This window comes from Buteo buteo, chromosome 6 (assembly GCF_964188355.1).
Source record: "Buteo buteo chromosome 6, bButBut1.hap1.1, whole genome shotgun sequence".
Classification (NCBI taxonomy): Eukaryota; Metazoa; Chordata; class Aves; order Accipitriformes; family Accipitridae; genus Buteo; species Buteo buteo.
The window spans coordinates 42,231,715-42,253,245 of NC_134176.1; the positions used below are offsets into that span (position 1 = coordinate 42,231,715).

Sequence of the window (21,531 nt, forward strand, 5' to 3'; positions counted from 1 at the left end):
GTTTTTGTTTTGTTTTTTAAAATGAGTATCTACTTAGCAATAGAGCTCAGGCCAAAACAGTTTCACTTCTGTCTCAAAAGAGATTACATTATAACATTAAGAACCGTTAAAGAATCAACATCTCCAGCTACACTGGCCAATAAACAGTGCTAAGCAGGTGGTTATATTAACTGTCACCTCTAGGAATTCCTCCCACTAGCAACTCTGCAAAATGAATTTTGGTAAGGGAAAAATCCATCTCTGTCACTTATGCTTTAACTATGGGTGAGATACAAAGCTCTCACAGGGCAGGGCTTTCCTGCCTCCATTTTCAAATAAGATTAAACTGCCTTTACAACCTACTACTGTAAACTCTTGCTAATTAACATTTTTTTGACACAAGTTGAGATAGTTGCGATCTTGGTAACGGTCTCTCATACCTAAGATAGCAACAGTCAGAACATCATACAAGCAGGCTTCTTTTGGTCATACAGTAAACTGCTTACAAGATGAAGAGTATGATTTTGGCTCTTTCCAAAACGCTGCCCAAGAATTATTTTAAATATTTATGACATTCTGAAGAGTACTTTTTCTCCATGCTTGCCTGACCAAGAAAACTTGCTACCATTTGTGAAGACAGAGATAGAGAACTGCAGTGCTGTATCAACTACAAGAATTCTGTATCAATCTTGTGGCCATTTGTAGTACCAGGCGATTCCCCCCCCCCCCCCCGAACAAAACAAGGCTTATTCAACCATTTTTTTGTATTACAGTTTTTATTGAAGTTTTTTACATTATAATCTTTGGTCTGCTTAGAGAATGCAGAACTCTTTCTCCTCCTCAAGTAAGAAAATGTATACTGCCATTCTGTACTCTATTTCACCCAGTTCCCTGAACTAACCCAATCTTGGTCGTCCTCCTATTCTTCTCTTCTGCCTTTCCTTCCTTCTCTTTGTCCTTCTTTCTTTTTGAGGAGCTGCAATCTCCTTCACTGCACTGAATACTTACCTGAAATTGATGCAAACAGTTAATCACAAAAAACACTAAGTGCAGAACAGTGGAGAAAAAAAAAGTAATGTGCAATACTGGGTCAGTAAGTGACCTCTAATAAATGCTTTTCATGGTACTGGTTATTTCAAGTTATCTGCAACTCACACTGCTGTTTTAAGAAACACTGATTAGAAAGGAGAAACTGTTGCACTTACACAACTGACCACAGATTAGGCTATAAACAGCACTATAATGAAAACAAACACAACCTGCCTAAATTACCACACAAGCATAACTAACAAGTGGTTAAGGATACAAATTTCCAATCATTAGTCATGAAACTTACACCTGTGAAATTTGCAGCTAAGTTGAAGAGACTCAATTTATAAACAGACAGTAAGTCTTAGCTGGTAATTTCCTTTTTGACAGAGAAGGAGGATCTCTAATAACCTAATGTTTGATACAGTATTTGGCTTATTCATACTGACTAAACACAACCTTTTCTAAACAAAAAAAAGAAGAAAAACACAACCCTGAAACCCACAACTCGCAGCAGGGCTATCTCAAAGAACAACGTAAAAATTGCCACCTTAGTTACTGATACCACAGTGTGACCACCACTGTGAATCATGCAGCCACATAAAATTATTAGTATTTTTTAAGCCTTGTGTAATAATACATCATCTCCCATGGCTGTGTGATCAAGGCTACAGAAAACTGAAAACAGAATCAGTACAGAAAAATTCAGCAAGTTTGCTCTCCTTTACTGAAGGCGACACTAGGGATATCACCTTTGTAAAGTATAGCAATGTATACTTTGTAGCGATGTGGCCTTTAGTAAAGTATATAGTGAGTGTATATGTGTGTGTATATATATATATGAAAATAGGCATATATACACATAAAAAAGTGTGTATATATAGTACATATATTTTAGTGTCTACATACACACACATGTATGCAATACTGCCTGTAGATTCTTCCAGGTTTTTTAAGAAGAATGAAACCATGCAGCATCCTCCCCTCAGAGTAAAACCACTCTCAAGTATTCCCAAGTCTCCCATCACCTTCCATTCACATCATGAGGGGTCCTACAAATTGTTGGTAGTATAGATTCTGTGTAGAAAGAGGTATAAACTTCTAAACTACTCATTTGCAGAGAAGCTGACACCTCTTCCTGTACTATGAGGTATCAAGATACTACTGCTGAAACAAAGAAAAGTGATGCTCAGGTAGGTTATCAGCTATAGCTGCTATATCTGAACAGAAAAGCATCCTTACTTCTACAAGTTGCTATGCACACTTCCATGTTACCTACTACACACACTCCCACATTACCTACTATCTCTATGCTTGTAAAAAGTCATGTCTTTTGAAAAAGAAAGAGAAGAACAAGGAGAGTGACCTTAGATGAGAAATTACTAGCCTTAGAGAACAATCTCACTCTTCCTTTCAAAGATATTTTTAACATGTGCCAACTTTAAAGACACCATTCTTCTCTGCCCAAGAAAGCAGCTCTGATCTCCGGCAAGTTCTGTATTTGGAAAGGAGATAAGTAGGTTATTCTACTACTACTAACTTCTGGGGTTTCTTGCAGCTTTCCTTTGGAGCTGCTATGAATCTCTATTGTGCCATGACAGTTTTTGTTACGAGTATAAAGAGCAGCACAGAGGTAAAACAAATTCTCATCTGACCTTGAAAGTATGGTACTGGCACTGGCAGAAACTTAAGGAAGTACTGTTACTCTCTGTGCATGAAGTCCATAAAATCCTTATTTGTTCCATCTTGTAAATATTCTCCTACGAAGCAAGACTTGTTAGCACTGGGACCAGGTAGAGTACAGAGAAAATGAACTGTCTTTACCAAGAAAGCAGTGCATCACTTTGAACCTGACAGGCTGGTCAGGAGCTACATGTCACCACTCTCCCCAACACAGCAGGAGAATGAAAGTCAGGAAACACCACGTCCCTGGGACCTTGGTGCGGTCCAACCAAATACTGCGTGCAGTCAAGATCCAGAACACATATGCAGGGGCTACTGAAATTGTGACTGAGTTAAGACTACATTGCATTTCAGCATAGGTATTTCAACAGCTTTCAAATGCTGCCCGTGAACAGATGCAGCTTTGTTCCATGTCTGTCGAGCGGCTCTACATGCTTATGGAAACTTAAGGAATTGAAGTTCTACTGTATAAATTCTCACTTGAAGAATGTCACTTATGCAAACAGCCAGCAATTATTCAACAAATCCTCCTCACACTTGCTTTACTTGTTACAGACTTTGTCAAGCTCCAGTTTTAATGAACAGGAGCAACTTTTTGGATGCATTTTTTTTTATCAAGTCATTTTGTTCTTAAAGACAACAGATGCATCCAAGTTGCCTTTAAGTCAATTCTGTAATTGACACCGAAAAGCACAAGGCCACAGAAAGGCAGAAAAAAATCAAAAACACAACTGAAGATTTCCAAATTTTCTAAAAGTCCTTAATTACTATGCCAGGGTTCACAGAGTGATCTAGAGGAGGTACTAGAGGACCCAGAGTGCCGAAATTCCAAGAATTCCTCAGCAGAGAACATACGCTTGAATCTGAAATTAAAAGTCTGCTAACTGGTAAGAGTTTAGGGAAAGGAAAGCAAAAGAAAAGAAATTGGAAGATATCAAAATTCTACCACCTCTCCAGACACAGACCTTCTGTTGAGCTACACTGGGTAATGTAAACATGTAGCATAGCTGCTTCAACAGCCTTTTTTTTAATCCTCCCCAGGTCCTGATGAGAGAAGGAAGAGCATCATGAAGCCAGAGGAAAAAACAAAAGGCTGAACAAAAAATACTCAAACAAAAATACTATTTAAATTACAGAACTACTGAGTAGATACACACCATTATGTTGAAAATATTACATGTGCAAGAGGTACAGGGTTACGTGATTTTAACAGGTCACATTTTATGACAACGTAGTTGTATTTCATTATACATAGAACACTTCTCATTCTTGCCTGATCTCCTGGGTCATCCATAAAGCCTCCTTGATGTTGGAAGCCCCCTGATATTTTCTCTAGCTTTTCCATTTTATACAGTATCATTGCTGTGATTCTACATGCAAGAGATGCATACTGTTTTTCTTCAGTGGGCAGGACTACTCTCTCTAAACTACATTTGCACTTCATTACACTGCAGGGAAGGGGGACTTGCAGGGTAGTTCAAAAGATGCTACAATCCGGGGTGGGGGAAGAAGGAAATTAGCTTACTGTAGAAACACTATCATGATAGAGCTTTTGAGTGCTGACAAGTTACACTGGGGTAACCAAAGGGTTGATAGTAATTATCCAGCCAGAGCTGTTCTCATGGTGGAACTTTCTACATGCTATTATACTAGAAAAATGGTATTCAAAACCCGACCCATGAAAGAAAATAGAAGTAAAAACTCTTCACTGTCCACCAAGAACTTCACATCTTTAAGTTTCCAAATCCTGAATGTGGGCATATGTAAAACAAAAAACATTACTTTTCTCATTCTTGCATCTAACAACAAAGGGAAAAATGCTCAGGATGGTAAATCTTTCCTCTCTACCTGCAAGTTTCTAAGAACAGGAAAAATATCATAATCGTGAAGATCATCAGAAGTAAGTTCACTGAAGTTCTGCCATAAGAACAGCTATTCCTATGTCAGTACTGCCAACCCATCATAGGCTGAAGCCTATTCATAGCTTAGCATGACTTCTTGTCGGGGTGCAAAACTTAAAATGCTTGTGGAAGCCCTACCTTTCTATCATCAGTCTTTCCACAGGTCCTGGAGTTACAAAACTTCTAAATGCCTTTGAGCTTGTAAAAGTAAAATACCTTAAGGAATGGAGACACAAGAATAGCAATCCTGCACTACAACAGAAGTTCCAAAGTTGCTAGAGAAACGTCAGCAATTTTCCCCTCTCTGCATTTCAACACCTGTTTCTAAGCACTCTCCTCTTACTTTTATCTGTCTGTTCCCAACAGCCTACACCCCTATTGCTGGTTCCTAAAGAGCAATTTGCCTGAGAGCAGAGGGTCCTCAGCAATGATGCTGAGAAAGAAAGAGGGCAGATGACAACAGATGCCATTAGACATTACCTAAGCAAATGCCTCATTTCTGGATCTGCCTTCTATGCTACAATGTCTGCAGATTTCACACATGGTCTGTACCAAAACATGCAAGAGACTATTAGAACTTAAATGGTCCACAAAATATGTCATTTGCACTTTTTATTAAACTTACAATGTTATAGTAATTCATAATAGTTCCGTAGCATTTTAATGTTCGTCTCAGAAAAAGAATGATTGAAAAACACATTTTAACAACATTTAAAGTAAAATAACTTGCCAGAAACAGAAGCTATGTTTAGACTACTAAGTTAAATGGGACCAAGGGACTCTATCTGTAGCATTAAAATACTAGAACAACCCCTGGCATGGTTTTGGTTTAAGCCAACAAGCACTCATGTGAACAACTCACAGACACAGTCTGTGACTTAGCCCAGGCCAAGCAGTCATTCTCAACAGGAATTTTGCATGCAATCATCATGCCTTGGAGATCAAGAGTTTAACATCATGCCCCAGACCATCACACTTGAATTTGTTCAGACAACAGGTCCTGATATTGATTAGTTTGCTTATATAGATATTCTCAGAAGGTTTCATTTATATCACCAAATCCACAATCATCAACTCTCCTAAGCTTCTCTTGATGCAGTTCAGGGTAGGAAATGCAAAAGGGCAAAGATACCATCTCAGGAAGCTTCTCTCTTTTTGTTGAATACAGGAGTCTACAAGAGTCTCTTAAGTTAAGTACACAAAGTTAGCACAAGATAAGAAGGTAATCTGAAGAGCATCGATATGCAAAATTAAGAACAATGAAGTCATTACTGCAATGAGAACCAACGTGGGGAAATGTACTAAAAAAGAAACAGTAATAGCTACTACAGGTAAGTAGCAATCATCCCAACTGTCACTGGAGTTTTCTGGGGTTTTTAATGGCTATTTACTGAGCAACTAAAACCAGTCCATATTCCAAACTAGTAGTGAAAGAACTATCATTAGTATTTCCACTAAACAAAAGTATTAGCAGACATGCATGTTCACTTCACTTCTATGTTTCCAGTAGCTTAATGAAACAGATGAATGTCCTCTAGTAGTCTGTTTATATGATCTGACTTCATCCAGTCTGACAAACAATACCAGTGCAGCCTGTCTTGTAAGCACTACGCTGATAAGAGTACATTCCAGTGAAAAATGACAGACACTTACATATTTAAATTTAAAACTGAATTCTCCATCAGGCATTGACATGCTAACTTAACTTGCAGGCAGCACAGACTAACCAACCAAGAACTCACCCAAATTCCAGACAGTTGTTTACAGTCCTCTGAGATCTCATTCCTCAGCTTTACTGCTCTAGAACCAAAGCTAGTTTACGCATGGTTGTGCGAGCTTATGGTGAAGGCATACCCTTATAGGACTTGCCAAACCAAACCAGGTCAAAACCTGCATAGTAAGTTTCTTCCAAAACAAACATTTCTTATAATCTCTAATAATTATTTTTTTTTGTTTCATCATCCTTTTGCAGGACAAAAGAAAACACATCTTTAAAACATCAACCCTGATAACAAGCTACTCTGTGACCTAGACATTATATTACAGCTTACCAACAGATTCCCAAGACTACCTTGTCTGGGAAGTTTATCTGGCATCAGGCACGAATTAACCATGGTTCTCAAAACTTGATGATAACTCTGCTGAAGTTATTGAAGGATACAGGAGTTACCAAACTGTCACTATCCGACTCAAGACAAGACAGCAACAGCTCAGTTTTCAGCTTAAAAGAACTTCCAAAAATTACATCTGCTTTCAGTTTCCTCACCTTCATGCAGCTGAGATGCTATCATCTTGCCTGAGAATAGTGAGCTACATTATGAACTGATCAGTCAATTTTTCTGGAATTTATTAAATAGATTCTCTAAAAGCCACAGTTGCCAACTCAATTGAGTTACTCTGGATACGGTTAGAAGAAAAAGAAGGCTAACTTGGTTTTCAACCGTGAGAGGACTACATTAACACAAAAGGGCTAAAAGAACTGTATACTTTCAAATTCCTGAAGACACTAATGTAATCTCTCCTATTTTTAACTTGTTTGTTCCCCAATTCTTCTCCAGTTTAACCTTTCTCTTTCCACTTTTATCTCATCTCAATGTTTGACTGACTCACAAAATCACAACTTCATAAATTTTAAGTAACGATGCACTGTTTCTTAAGTTACATAATTATATATAAAAAGTACATCAAGGAGTTACACATGGGATTGTTTTCTTTTAATTTTGGGGTGAAATTTGATGGAAATTCTACAAGCGTTAAAATCTAAACGTATCTTAACTACACTAACCACAATGTTTTACACTTACTCTGTGACTTCTGCAGCAATTTGTTTTCTATCGAATACGGAACGACAGCTTTCACAGACTACTTAAATGTATTACTAAATTTCAAGAGGAATCTAAGGAGAGATTCACATTCCTTCCATAAATAAATGTTAATCAAGGGCTACAAAAATTAGGTAGAAGGAAACAGCTTAAAATAACAGAAATACTAGATTGGCTACTGCATTTAGGATTGTAAGTTGTATTACAAGGAACCAAGTTGCTTGAGTTAAATACTGGAGGAAAACAACATGCAATGGTTGTATCACAGCTTGTTCAATGTAACTCCTGTTCTCTGAAAAACAGAAAACTTCTAAAAGGCCACTACAAAGCTACCTATTAAAAAAGCATGTAACTAAGAAGAAATAAAAGACATTTCCACTTGGAACCCCGATCTAGACTTTCTAAAGAAACTGAAGTCCAGAACACAAACATCATACTGTGTCTTTCAAATCCATGGGTTGTGATGTTAGTTGGTCAATTTAAAAAAAAAAAAAAAAAAAAAAGCCTTCATAAATAGTTAAATGCTTACCACTTTTTCAACATCTACTTCCTCTTCACTTGGGAAGTCAGAAGTACCATCCAGCATCTCATCAGCAGAATCATCAGTTTTTTCATCCTCTTCATCCTCATCATCATCTTCCTCTTCTTCCTCTTCCATATCATCAGTGGTTATATCAATAGTGGGCATGTAACCCTTTTTGTGATGCCTGGGTTCCTGTGGCTTCTGTTCTGGTGTCAGGAGGTCACTCTTCTCAGATGTATTAGCTTTGTTGTCTGCTTCGCTTTTATTTTCTAAAGTGGGTACAATGCTAGATATTTTGCTCCAAGAACTGTTGACATGTGTTACAATATCATGACCTATTTTAATTTCTTCCTGAGAATCAAAAGCATCTTGTTCTTTGTTGTTACTGCCTTCGTGCCTAGCTATGTTTGCTTTGCCTTCCTCAGTATTGACTGTATGCTCTTCTCCTGAAGCATTATCCTGCTCTTTTGCAGAACTGGTTTCAGACTTGCTTCCTTTTTTCTCTCTTATGCTTTCTGCTTCTGTAGTGCCCTTGTACTCCTTCTTTTCCAGATCTGGCTGCACAGCATCACCACGGCAGTCTTGTTTGTTCTGAGACAGTTCAGTCCCTCTCCGTTCCTTCTTGTTCTCCAGCTGTGTATCTTGCTCTTGTTGACTCTGCAACTGCCCAGAACTTGCCTTGTTGTCCTCCTTCATCCGTGTCTGTACATCCCCTTTCTGCTCTTTTACTCGATTCTCTTCCTGTTGAGCATGTACTTGTTCCTTCCCATGGTTCTGCAGCTGTGCCGTCTTCTGATTCTCAAGACTCTGTGGATGTGCATTATCCAGAGGAGCAACCAGAGACTGATCTGATGACCCACAAACAGTTTCAGAGTTAGCTGAAACAGCCTCCACTACAGTTTCAGAACTGATAGAATCCTCTTTCTCCTCAGAAGTCCCTTGTTCTTCCTCATCATTTGGCTTCTCACTGATGTACGAATGATCAGATGATACAACATCTGCAGAAACATCATGCTGAGAAGAAAAGCTATCATCACATGAACTCTCTAGCACCTTTGAGTCCTTCTCCACCACCTCCAATGCAGCGGGATTTCTATCAGGTGCAATTGTGCCAGATGCTGACTCTTGAACATTATTTGACTGGTTAACTGACAACTCATTTTCTTCTTGTTTCCTGTCTGACACTGTGACCTCGGACTCTGTAACTTCAACATCATCTGAGCGTGAAGCCTTCCCATTCTCCTTCTGCTGAGCAGCACCCGAGTCCTCTTTCTTGCATATTTTCCTGTAATCCTTCTTCATCTGAAGAGATGCAAAATGGTGAAGAATGGAGTTTGGCACAGTTTTCTGTCCTGGGAGCTGAAGTAAAGCAAAACTACCAGATTGTAAAGGTATGAGATTAGCAGTGGTAGCTGGCAGACCACCTGAGCTGCAGGTTATTTTAGACTCGGAGACTGTTTGATTTGTCACGCTGCTAGCAGCAGAAGGAGAGATCCTCAGAGTCAGAGTGCCTGCCTGTGACACAAAACTTGTTACTGAAGGAAGAAGAGAAGATGCTTGAGTGGCTAGGTTAGATGCAGGGGATAACTTGGGTACTGCAGTTTGTACAGCTGAATTTGTGGCAGGAGAAGTGGAAGACACAGAGGAAGTGGGAGACACAGGTGACTCAGGAGGCTTAGAAGGTGCAGGCAAGCGGATTCCTACAACAGATCCTGTGAAGAAAACAAAACATTGACTAATACTTCCTCAAAGCACTTTTTTTCATTTTACTATTTGATGCTGTACTAGAAGTAGCCAGCATTCTCAAGGATCACAATGTAATTAGGCATTTGACCAAAAGTTCTCAGTGAAAGAGCTGGTACTGCATAAAGACATACAAACTGTTAAATTTTTATATGGAACACCCCAATAAAATACATGAGGTGGCTACTCTAAAACTACAAATTCAATGATAAGTTCTAGCATTAAGCTTTTTAATCAAAAAAGGCATTGCATTTAGTTAAAGTCCTCTGCGTTTTACCTTCCCATTAACTGGAAAACAGGAAAATGGGTATTTTATAGAAAAAAGTATGAAAAGAATATTTAATTTAAAAATTCTTTTTTTTTCTCAGAAAAAAACTTCCCCAGAGAAAAACTATGACAAGATTACACAATTATACCACATTCTTTTTCACCTGAATGAACTCTTCTGCAGCGTTTCAGAACTCCGTAAAACAAAGAGGAAAAATACTACCATGGGCAACTAGTTTCTCTTGTACAGCAAAAGCCCCAAACCAGAAAGGAATTCAAGGAACTTTTTGAGTGATTCTTTACTACACCTCATGCTCAAACCTCTACTAAGGCACAGGATTATTTTCTCTCCTCCCCACAGTTTTGTCATCTACTACGCTTGCTCTCGCCTCTCTTTTCAACATCACTCTGCCTCCCTCTCCTCAAGATGCTTCTTTATAAAAGGAGGACAGAAGAAAAATCCTACTGGAAAGTAAAGGGGCATTTAAAGTATATTTTGTTTACAAACATGTTTTGTTTACAAATATGTACAAGGGGATGCTCAACAAGCATCCTACCTATTTTCTGTCAGATACCTGCAATTTCTAACTCTTCCAACCCTGTCTTCAACTATGCACTAGAGAAACAGCTGAAAATCAAACTTATTTTTCTTCTCGCACTCTAAGGAGGAAAAAACCCAGCAGTTTTGTACTGTAGCGTAACATTTGATCTGACTATCTGCTGTAAAAGCACTAACAAACCTGCAAACCAAACAAAAACAGAGCAGCACATCCAATGAGACACAGGTAACAGCTCATTCTTTTTAAGAGAATTTCTTTCAAGTTATGATAGTACAATCAATGGACATGGCTCCACTGCCACACACACAGAGGCGCTTTTAACTTGTGGCACAGAACTCCCAGATTTTGGTGACTTAGCTATTAACAGCACTTTCTGTATTTTAGACCCGTGATATTTAAGTTGCACTACATCTGAATCACTACACTATTAATTACCTAAGAATTATTTGGTCTAATTACCAAATTAGAGTCTGTTCAATTACTTCCAGCAGGGGAAAGAAGCATCACACAGACATTTATTACATTGTTAATTTCTGGGCAACACATTGGTCAGTCAAGAAAGACACACTGGACTTCGTACCTGGATTGCGGAACATCACTGGCTGCACACTGGGTTGGGCACCTGCAGCTCGAAACTGATGCAGAGGGACAAGCTGAATTATCTGCCCATTAGGATGTCTGAACAGGTTCACAGCACCAGGGCTCCTGAGAGGCTGAAGAATCATCCTCTGCCTCTGAGCAAGCTGCGCATTGTTTAGTGGTCGCAAAGCAGGAGATGCCTGATGCACTGGAATCAGCAACAATCGAGGTCCTACACGTTTCTCTGTTCCAGGAGACATCTTCTGGGGAGTCTTACTTACAGCTTGTGTAGCAGCATCTTCTGAAACATTTAAAAAGTTATACAAAATTCAGCTTAAGAGAACAGCCTACAAATCAAGCATTATCCTTAACAAAAACAAGCACAAATATTTTGTAAACAACTGATTTCTTTAAATTTGTTTGAAAGCATTTTCTTCTCTTTTTATTCACAGAACACACATAGAACCAACCAGGCCAGAACAGTCTTTCTCATGCAGTTCCATTGATATTTCTCAACCATGACTCAGAAGATTTCCACGTTAATGATGAGAGAATAACTCCAAACCTACTGCTTGGACTCTATGCCATGCATGAAATTCTAGCAATCATAGTTGTGCTATACATTTCTATGGGCCAAGAAATTACGTGAGACTTCCAAGCTCATTTCATAGCAGTCACTGACCAGATAGCTACATTTTCTTCCTCCTCTACCAGCTCAGGCTGGAATAAAACAAGCAACTTAAGAGATTATGTTTCTTATCCATTTTGGAAAGAAGGGTGAGGCAAGTGAATCTATATTTAAATTGGGTTCTACAGTTGCAGACTGTATTCCAGCTACAAAGGAGGCAGAATAAAAAAAAGGAAGTGTTTGCAGTAATAGCCCAAAGCACCTGTGCCTTACCTCTTTTTGGATTCAGTGAAGGACTTGAATTAACTCCTGACAGAATAATCGGAACAGAGCCAGCAGAAGAAGTTGGTGTAGTCACCACAGATGTAGCTGTTGTTAGTACAACTGTAGAAATGGACGTTGTGACAACAGGACAAGTAACAGTTGGTGTCGTTACTACAGTTTTAGGGAATGATGCGGTTGCTACTGGTGCAACAATCCCTGTTGCTTTTGCCACGTTCACAGTGGCAGTAGGAGTGGTGGATGAGGGAGTAGTAGAGGTGTTGATTCCAGGTGTTGCAGGAGCAGCTGTGACTGTAATTGCAGGAGGAGAGCAGGCAGGTTCATTAGCTCTCGTTTGGCTAGGAGTGGTCACAGTAGATGCTGCCACACTAGTACTTTCCACAAGAACTGGAGAAGTGGTGGTGGCTGTAGTGACCCCAAGAGAGACTGCGCATTGAGCTGGAGGTGGCCTTGACGGAACCACAGGAGCGGCAACCATTATTGGTGTAGGCTTGATACTGAACTTCTGTGGCCCTGACAGAGGCTGGCGTGTGTTTGCTGCAGGAATCTTCTGCTGTAGAGCTCCGGCTTTGTTCATCACAAACTGTGCGAACATACCACCAGGTGAGGGTCGGGCAGCTGCAAATAAAAACTTGCAGGTCAAAATTTTAATAGAATTCCTCTTTGCCTGTCATGAGGTGCTACAATTGTAATTTCAGCATGAATTTGAGCCTCCATTTTCTTTGTACCTTGTAATTAAGTTGAAACCTTTATGACAGTCCTGAACATGCCTTACATATTAGAAATATATCTGCTTTATTCCACTTCTATAGCTTTTTGTTGCATTTCTTCCTGGCCGCACAAAAGAATCAGATCTTGAGGGGTTGTTCTTTACCATGAAACTATGAACAGACAATTCTAATTACAGTACAGGAAAACAAACACCTAAGTGAAACAATGGGCTCGAACTATTTTCTAAATCTCAAATTCTTCCTGTAACAGCTTGTGTGATCTTCCTCTTTTCACTGCTTCTTGGTTTCCATCCCCCTTCTACTGTACCCACATCTTACACAGTCATAGGGGAAAGGGGCGGGAGGGAGACAGAATTTGCCATGTCCCCTTCTCATTGCAGTGACATTCATGCAACTGAGGACTGGATGGGACAAATTTAACCAACGGGAAGTAATCACTATTGGGAAGATCCTTCCCCTCATCCCTTGCTCTCCAAGAAATCAGAATACTGCATCTACATCCCTCCAGATGCCTACGGATGAGTACAACAGCATAGAGATCATGAGCAAACCCGACTTAAATATTGTGGTTATTTATGCATATAGCATTTTTAATCCAGAATATGCCAGAACACTTACATCATATATGCAACAATCACTTCACCCATCAATGAAATGCAGCCAGCTCTTTAATATTGCATAAACACACAAAACAAGAAGTTTTATTACAGGACAAGAAAAACAACACACCCACTTACATGGCAATGAAAATTTAGGCAGAAAGAAACAAAACAATCAATTGGAAATTAAAGTTTTGCCAGGACACAGGTAACATCCTTTTATCTTGTAAAGCTTCTTCAGATCTTTAATTAACGTGTGGGAATATGTGGATGGGCACTAGATATTTTGATTTATTTTTTTTTTTAACGCATGCAAACTGTAATAGTTAAAGGCAACTTCCTCTCTTGCCATGCTGGGGTAACCATTTCAGTACCAACTCAGACACAAGTACCACACACTTCTGATACTTTTTTTTTTTTTTTTTTAAACTCAAAGTGCTCACTAAGTCCAACCCCGTTTAGCTTGTGAAATCCAATGAGATTACAGGCTGGTGTGGTTATTGGCTGCACACCTGTTGTTTCGCTAATCCAGATTTGGACCATCTTGTCTTTCACTGCTGCTTCAAGCACCTTTGGTGGTCACAAGAATTCCAATTTTAAGTGCAACATCATCAGAAAAACTAACAGCGAAGAACCACAGATTAGAGTGATCCTTTACTCATTTTAAGTTAAATCGACGTTTGATGAAAAGCAATTAAACATCATAGTAAGGAAACTCTCAAAACAAAGATCCTAGCTTAACATTCAGCGTGTCTCCATCCACTCTTCCTTGTCTCTTGAAAATATGCTCTAGTAGCATTAATAAAATAGCTAATAGTCAACATCTGTAATCTTATTCTGAAGTCAAAATAAAATGTTCTGCTTTAAAGAGGTTATTTATTGCAGAGGCAGTTTAGGTAGGCAATGCAGCCAAAGGCAGCATGCACTGTTGCACAGAAATCAACAGCAATGCTGTACACTCGCTTTTTACTTCAGCTTCACGCAATTCAAAACACAGTAATAAGTTCCAACCTACCTATCTGTCTCTGTGCTGGGACATGGGTTTTCAGAGTCGTCACAGTGGGGGTTGAAGTAGTGCTGGTGGAAGATGTAGTTTTGGGAGTTGATGTTGTGGGCACCTGGACTGATGGTGTCCCAGAAGCAGCTGCTTTAGCATTGGATGCTACCTTGGAGATCACAGTACTGAGGGTTGAGATATCAAGTACTGTGGGTCGCAGCCTGCCTGTGATATAAGCTGCTAGCCGATTGGCGGGATGTAATGCCCCCATCTGTCCCAAAAGCAGTTTGGCCTGAGGATACCTTTTATCATTAACCTGAAAAAAGTGGAAAAGGGAAATTTTGTGAAAAGAATGCTAATCCACCACCTCTGGAGAGGCGTTTCATTCCATGGGACTTCCAAGTGTCCTTTTCAAAAAAGCATTGCAATTCAGAATGGGAACTCCTAATTTCCTTACTGCCCAGGAGAACTTCAAACAACTCTTGTTATATCTTTATAATACAGATTTAAGATGCTACTCAGACTCTCACACAGAACCACAGAGTCCAAAGGAGCATGTGAAATCACTGAAATTAGATAGAGTGAAGCTAGCACTTATTTTTTCTGTCCCTTACTTATGCTACAGTCCTGAATAAAAATGGGTTCCCAAACTCAAGGTCAATTTTGGATGAAATTTCTCCAACCTAATTAACACCTAGCATCACAGAAGAAAGAACACTTATGTCATATACATTGGGACAAAACTCTAAAGAGCTTGTAAAAGCTTTATCAGCTCTTTTCTTATCCGTACTGCCATTTGATACTGTAATTAAGGTATGATGAGTTGACTAACTTCAAATTTAGAGTTGTAGTGGTAACTGAGAGCATGGGAGAGAAAAAACAGAACATCTTTCTGAATGTCAGGCTTTATGCCTAGTGGTCAACACGAAGTTTTGGTAGTCTTGCATTTTACTTTCAGGTTACTTGATAATACCTTCTAAAAGCCAAATACATTTAACACACTACTAAATAAGGTTTTGACTCTTTTTACTGATCAACTTTTATTAAAAATAAGAAATCTCCCCCTACATTTTTCCTCTCTGCTAGTTTCTCTTTCTGAGGGTGCCATATCTACAAAGTGTCATGAAAATAAATTTTATTCTCATTTTCTAATTCATATGCCTTCCCGGAAAGTGGTATTACTATAACCACAAATACCTTTGACTAAAAAAATATCTCCATCCTAGCCATACAGTTCCTACCACCAATTCATAATACCAAGTTAGCTGCATGAAACTGCAGGGAAAGGGCTCACTTTGAACTTAGGATTATGAAGTCCCTTGATGAACAACATATATTCTGCAGAGAGGACATAGGCTATTAGTGAAGACTTAACGGTGAGCTGTAGCAAAAAGACATTTAATGTTTACAGTTTCAGTTTAAAGTTTTGTCCCAGTGTACACTTCCTTGGAAAATATTCTTTTTGTGGCCTCTAACAGCTGTTCCTTTAGAAGTATTATCTGTCATGCATCTGCAGGGAGTGTTCCAAAGCACCAAAAAGATCTTGAGAGAGATCCTGTACTTGGGCCACCAAGACCCAAATGGCCTAAAGCACAAGCTAAACCATCAGGTTTCCTGTTATTGAGTCAATCTTGAAAGGGACAAGCTTATGAAGATGCAGGAATGCCACCAGGTACTAAAATCCTTGTCTGGACAGGCAAAAGACTAGGTAGACAAATTAAAAAGTGTTCTCCCCTTCAAGGAGTTCTGGGATACTGGATGAAACTGAATCTAATCTCCACAGTAAAGGCAGAGGGACCCACCTGAATCAAGCCTGAGGGGCTCATATTAGCATTGCGTTTGTAGACGACCAGCGTTCCTGCAGGAGAAACCCCTGCATAAAAAGGCAAGCCTTTGCCCCCATGCAACTTCTCCTGCAGTTTGTCCAATGTGTCTGCCCGCAAGAACTTTAGATTTTCTGGGGTTTTGTGTGACGGCACTCCGCTATCAGGAGTCTCCAAGACAGGTATCTTGGGCTTCTCGTCCTTGTCCTGGCAGGACGGCACTGAAATTTTCACTCTGGAGGAGTAGACAGGAGGGTGGTTCTCATCCTGGGCCTTGTGTTCCGAAGCCATTTCAATAATGAAGCTACCCACTTTGAGGCACTGTGGCGCGTTACTGTTGATACGCTGTGATAAGATGGTCAAGATCTTATTGTGATCTTCCTCCAAGTTGCAGTCAGAGATAATCTCGATAAGTTTGGTTGGTCCACCTGGAGTAGTGTGATGAACATAGGAGGTGGAGGAAGAGTCCCCCTCACTACGAGAAGACCACCAGCTTTTCTCTGAGAAAGAATTGAAATAGGTTTCTGCAATACTATGGCATTTTAATCACCTGGATATTCAAACAGTTTTATTCTGCCCACACCTCCACCCTTGTCTCAGCTGCAGGGCAATAACAAGTAAAAGAACTGTTCAAAGCATGACTTCCCCTGGCAGAGCTTCACAAGCAAGCAAAAACTCACTGCAAAACTAATGTAACTATTTCTCACAGTTCATTCCCTGCAGCCATACCATCTCAGGTTGTATCCCATTGCATCACAAGCTAAACAAAGCTGGGTTGTTTCAGTACATGGATAAAAGATCTCCAAGCAACACCAACATGCAGTAGAAAGCAACGCTGGTTATTCAAGAGATGGCACTTTTCTCTTGGAGTCAGAAAAGGACCAGTATCCTATAATGGCATGAGGAGCAAACATGCCGCTAGCAGAACTGTCTTTTGCAGAAGATGTGTAACAGAAGCATGACCTTTTGTTGTCATTAGAGATCCAACGCCACTTTTTGCAAAACTGTAAGGATGTTGAGCCCTGTGTCCTGGCCATTTTAATTTCACCTACCAATTCACCAGCATTTTCAACTAGTTGTATTATTTTTCCATTCCCAACCTTAAATGGAGAGTGTGCTGTTGTATACATTAGTGAAAAAATTCAGCTCAAAAAGGCAGCTGTATTTCATTAGTGGATGACACAATGCCTCAAGTATACGTCTCATTTTAAAGTTCATAACATGATTTGGGCCACTTCAGACTGCAGGAGTACACAGATGTCTAGCCTACTTCTTTATGAACTAGAAACTCAAACCCAGTATATATAATGTAGCAGAACTTCAATTCAACCTTTCAACTTGAACTAGAAGAATTCAACATCAAACAGCTCCAAATAAAAGTATAGGTGCTTCCTTGTCCCATACGGTTCTAGGTGGAGAACACGAGGATCCCATCCTCACAGTACCACTTGGATATTTATTAATTCTTCAGTAACTACGAAGTAATACTATGGAAAAAAAGACAGGGGGGAACCAGACAAACCAAAACCAGTGGTCTCCATTCCTTCCCAAGTATCTAATTATCACTCTTGCAGACGAGCTACTGTAATACTGGTCATTTTAACCTTAGAGCAACAGCAAGTACTGGATATTTAATCTGCTGTATCTCCCATGTGACACACACACAATTGCTTAAGAAAACAGGAAACTGTAAGCACATCATAAGATTTTTATTGACAACCGTAATAACTCCCCCAGCAAATGGACTTTTGTTTCATCAATAGCTGCAACTTTTAAAAAAAATAAAGCCAACACAAAAACCCCACAAAAATGTGGACCTACCAAGAGGTCGAATTATACTCAATACTCAGCTCTTACCTCCTGATTTATCAGTGTCTTTGTCTACCTCACAGGTTGCTTTCTCAGGAGGCTGAAGCTCTGGTTCATGCTCCTGCAGGAAGAAAGAAATGCAAGAAAAAGTCTCATCCTGTGTATCTCTCTTCCACGCTAAAAATCACATCACAAAATAAACTAGTTCATCATACTGTCACCCTGAATCATAAAACATATGCTAACTTTGACAATATTACAATTTTCATCTTAGAACAGCTCTTTAAACAATGAATGTTTAAACCTTACATGATAATGTACTTGACAGCCAGGAATTTCCACAGATAAGACAATTTCTATCACAGTAAGAGGGTAAGTTTACCAGCACTACTAGGTGATTTAGGCTCCAGGCTCCGCAGCCCTATCACCATCAAATGTAAGTCAAGCCCTCATGTCGCGTAGAGGTTTCTGGAGAAAAACTTAGTTCAACGTTTTCAATATTTCTGTCTGTTCTATGATACATGCTAGTTACAGTGTGACTTCTTACCTTTATACTAGAACTCTGTGAATCCCTTTTGTCTTTCTGTTGCTTCTTCTCCTCTCTCCTGCGTTCATATGCTCGGACCCTTGCACAAGTCATCAGACTTTCAAAGTACAAATAGACAGGATCCTTGTCCTCCTCTCGAATCTACCAAAAACAAAACAAAAAGGGGGAGAAGAAAACCTCTCCATTCTAGATGCATATCAGATTTATGAAATAGTTTTCCTTTCTAACAACACTTCAACATTAATGCTTCAATAGTAAATGTCAAAAGAAAGGTCTAGCATGCATTTAAAGCTGAATCTGTCCTCTTAGTATCACACAGCCCAGTCTACATCTTGTTTCCAAATTACATATTCAGGGCAGGGGGAGGGGGGGAGCAGAACACCATCACCTGACCCTAAAACCCAAACCCATTCAGATACTCTCCTAAGTGGGGAAACAAGTCCTAAGAGTCATGCATTATCATTATCTGCTATACGTTAAATAGCAACTCTGCTATGTTTGTTCTTCAGACATAACTAGACTCAGCTCTACTGCTTTTCTTCCTCTACTGTTGTTGCTTTTGTTAAATACTAAGGTGAGGGGAGAGGCAAAGGCAGGTTCTTCCCACATTGGTAGTGAAACCTCAAAAAAGAACAAAAAAAGACTCCAGCACTACACTGAATACTGTGTGTCTGTATCCCAATTTTTTTGCAAGTAATTCATTACTTAGATAGGCTACATTATGCAGCTAATAACTTACACAAATATTACAGGACCAGCAATCATTTTGCCAAAAATAGCATTTGTTATTCCATTTTTTTAAATAAGGCTATTAGTGAATCATAATCACCCTTCACCATCTGTGTATTGCTACACTAAATTCTCAACAGAAGACAGACATAGTTAAAGACTTATATACGGTCAATTCATCCTAGCTTATTAACATACCTAGGGGCAGTTAATCTTAGGCTTTCATCTCAAATTTCATCTAAAATGGCCTAGCACAGGAGCTTTTGGCAGTGGTTGTTTTAATTTCCAACACAAAGGAAAACAAACGCATGTCTTTTACTTTCTTACCACTGGATTGGGTTTAGGAGTATACACTCTGCCTGGTTTCATTCCACTGGAAGATCTATGCTTACTAGAAAGCAAGACTTCTGGGTTGGGCAGTACCGTGGATTTAACTGGTTCAATAACAGATGGTGTTGGGATGTAAATTGGCTCTGGATCTATTTCACCTTCTACTTTCACCCACAATGGACAATTCCTAACAGGCTGTTCTGGCTCCGAATCACAGATAGCTGAAAGAAAGAAGAAAAAAACAAAACCAACTTACTTATAAATGAAATACTATCTAACATAGCAGTAACAGATTTCTTTTGTTCAAGCCTGAGGTCTAGCCATGCAGCAAGCACTAGGTCATACTGCTGGAAAACACTACTGGTTGTTTTTCTCGTCTCAAATTCTAGCCAAGTGACTGGGATTTGTCCACAAGAAAGAGGAAATGAAAATAAAAATGATTCTACGCTAATTACTGTTTCTCACTTGTACTGTGATAGCAGATACAAAAAAACACTGAAGAATTAGTGATCTTGATTGATGCTGTATACTTAAAAAATTACAAAACCTCCCCAAAACCCCAGACTTTATACCACAGCTCTATGGAAGAATTCCTTTATTCTAGTGGAACACCAGATAACACTATGTTCGTTTTTAGCTATTGCTAAAAGTACTACTAGCAAGAAACTGGAAGTGTAATTTAATTTCATGGTCAATTTTTACCAATTTGGTTTTCTGAGCATACCTTAGGGCAGATCTGAAACTACCACAAATCACTATTTCCACTGAAGTCAATGAACTATACAACTATATACAGCAATTGAAAATACAGCTCTAGATACTCACTTGATAAGGGAGAAAGAAAACAGCACTATGACAATGAAGATTACCAACAGCAATAGCAGTTATTATCTCATATCCTGAGTCTTTAAATATACTTGGAGAGTTGAGCAAGAGTTTAATTATCAAAAAGAAACTCCAGCTATTTGATCACAATAAACAACTAAGTAGTGCCCAAAATGCTGATCAGATAAGTAAGAGCTAAAAAAAGGGAAAAGGTGTTATTCCCTGCTAGTCAGCTATATGAAAGCAGATGTTGCAGACATCTCTTGGAAATTCACTCCCAATTTCTGGATTTAAAAATGGCATCACTACTACATCCTAATAAAAATGCCCACCAAGATAGCTGGTTTCTGCAAAGTTGCAATTAATCACTTTTGCCCAGCAATACTCACTGTATTCCACCTTTTTTCTCCTCTTCTTATCTTTCTGCTTCAACTCATCTTCCTCCCCATCACCCTCTTCTTCCACATCTTCATCCTCTTGCTGCTCTTCTTGTGTTCCATAGAACACAAGATTTCCACGCACAGCCTTTTTCATTATTTTCTTATGTTTTGATCCTCCCTTCACCAGCAACACTCTTCTCTTCAAGCAAGTACAACCAAACATACAGTCTGGCCTGCGGCAGTGGGTAGGCTGACGTTTCTCCAGCGCTAGACTAGCACATATGCAACCCAGTCGACAGAAATCATTATTGCAAGGAGGTGCTCGTCGTCTTATTATTTTGTGGATAGGTTTGTTTTTCAGAGAAGCCTAAGAAAAATTTTAAAGAAATATACACTTCAAATTTTAGTAACAGGAAGTTTCAGTAAGCACGTGTAAAATTGCTATTCAAAGTTCATTGAGAAGAACCCCTCCAATTACATGGTTTACATATGAAAACGCGTCATTTATACTGAAAAAAAACAGAATAGAAGAGATTTTTGCATTTGAAGTCTTCTGAGAGGCAATTTGAGTAGTAAGAGGATATGAAGAAAGCAAAAGAGGAAAGGAAGTAATCATGTGACAACCAAGTTACACGACCATGATTTTTTTGCAGTTAGTTCAACTGAAAAAGTAACAAATAGTAAGGAAATGCAGTCACTGAATAGCAATTGTATTAACCAGAATTTTTAATGGTGAAAATTTGAGGTAACTCAAATTATTAATGA

General features: G+C 39.1%; 1 protein-coding gene across 11 annotated transcripts in view; it reads right to left on the reverse strand.

Annotated features, from left to right (window-relative positions):
• Positions 1-21,531, reverse strand: part of MGA (MAX dimerization protein MGA) — a 65,931-nt gene that overhangs the window by 14,553 nt on the left and 29,847 nt on the right. For 7 of the 11 annotated variants that reach the window (XM_075030683.1, XM_075030689.1, XM_075030684.1 and 4 more), the window contains exons 9-17: positions 20,776-21,133; positions 19,559-19,782; positions 18,503-18,643; positions 18,004-18,076; positions 16,126-16,646; positions 14,342-14,639; positions 11,988-12,614; positions 11,088-11,387; positions 7,944-9,649 (exon numbers count right to left, since the gene is read on the reverse strand). In XM_075030683.1, the coding sequence (XP_074886784.1) occupies positions 7,944-9,649; positions 11,088-11,387; positions 11,988-12,614; positions 14,342-14,639; positions 16,126-16,646; positions 18,004-18,076; positions 18,503-18,643; positions 19,559-19,782; positions 20,776-21,133 (4,248 nt within the window). Of the gene's footprint in view, positions 1-768; positions 988-7,943; positions 9,650-11,087; positions 11,388-11,987; positions 12,615-14,341; positions 14,640-16,125; positions 16,647-18,003; positions 18,077-18,502; positions 18,644-19,558; positions 19,783-20,775; positions 21,134-21,531 lie in introns of those variants that run through there. The other 4 variants (XM_075030692.1, XM_075030687.1, XM_075030686.1 and 1 more) reach the window with 4 other exon arrangements.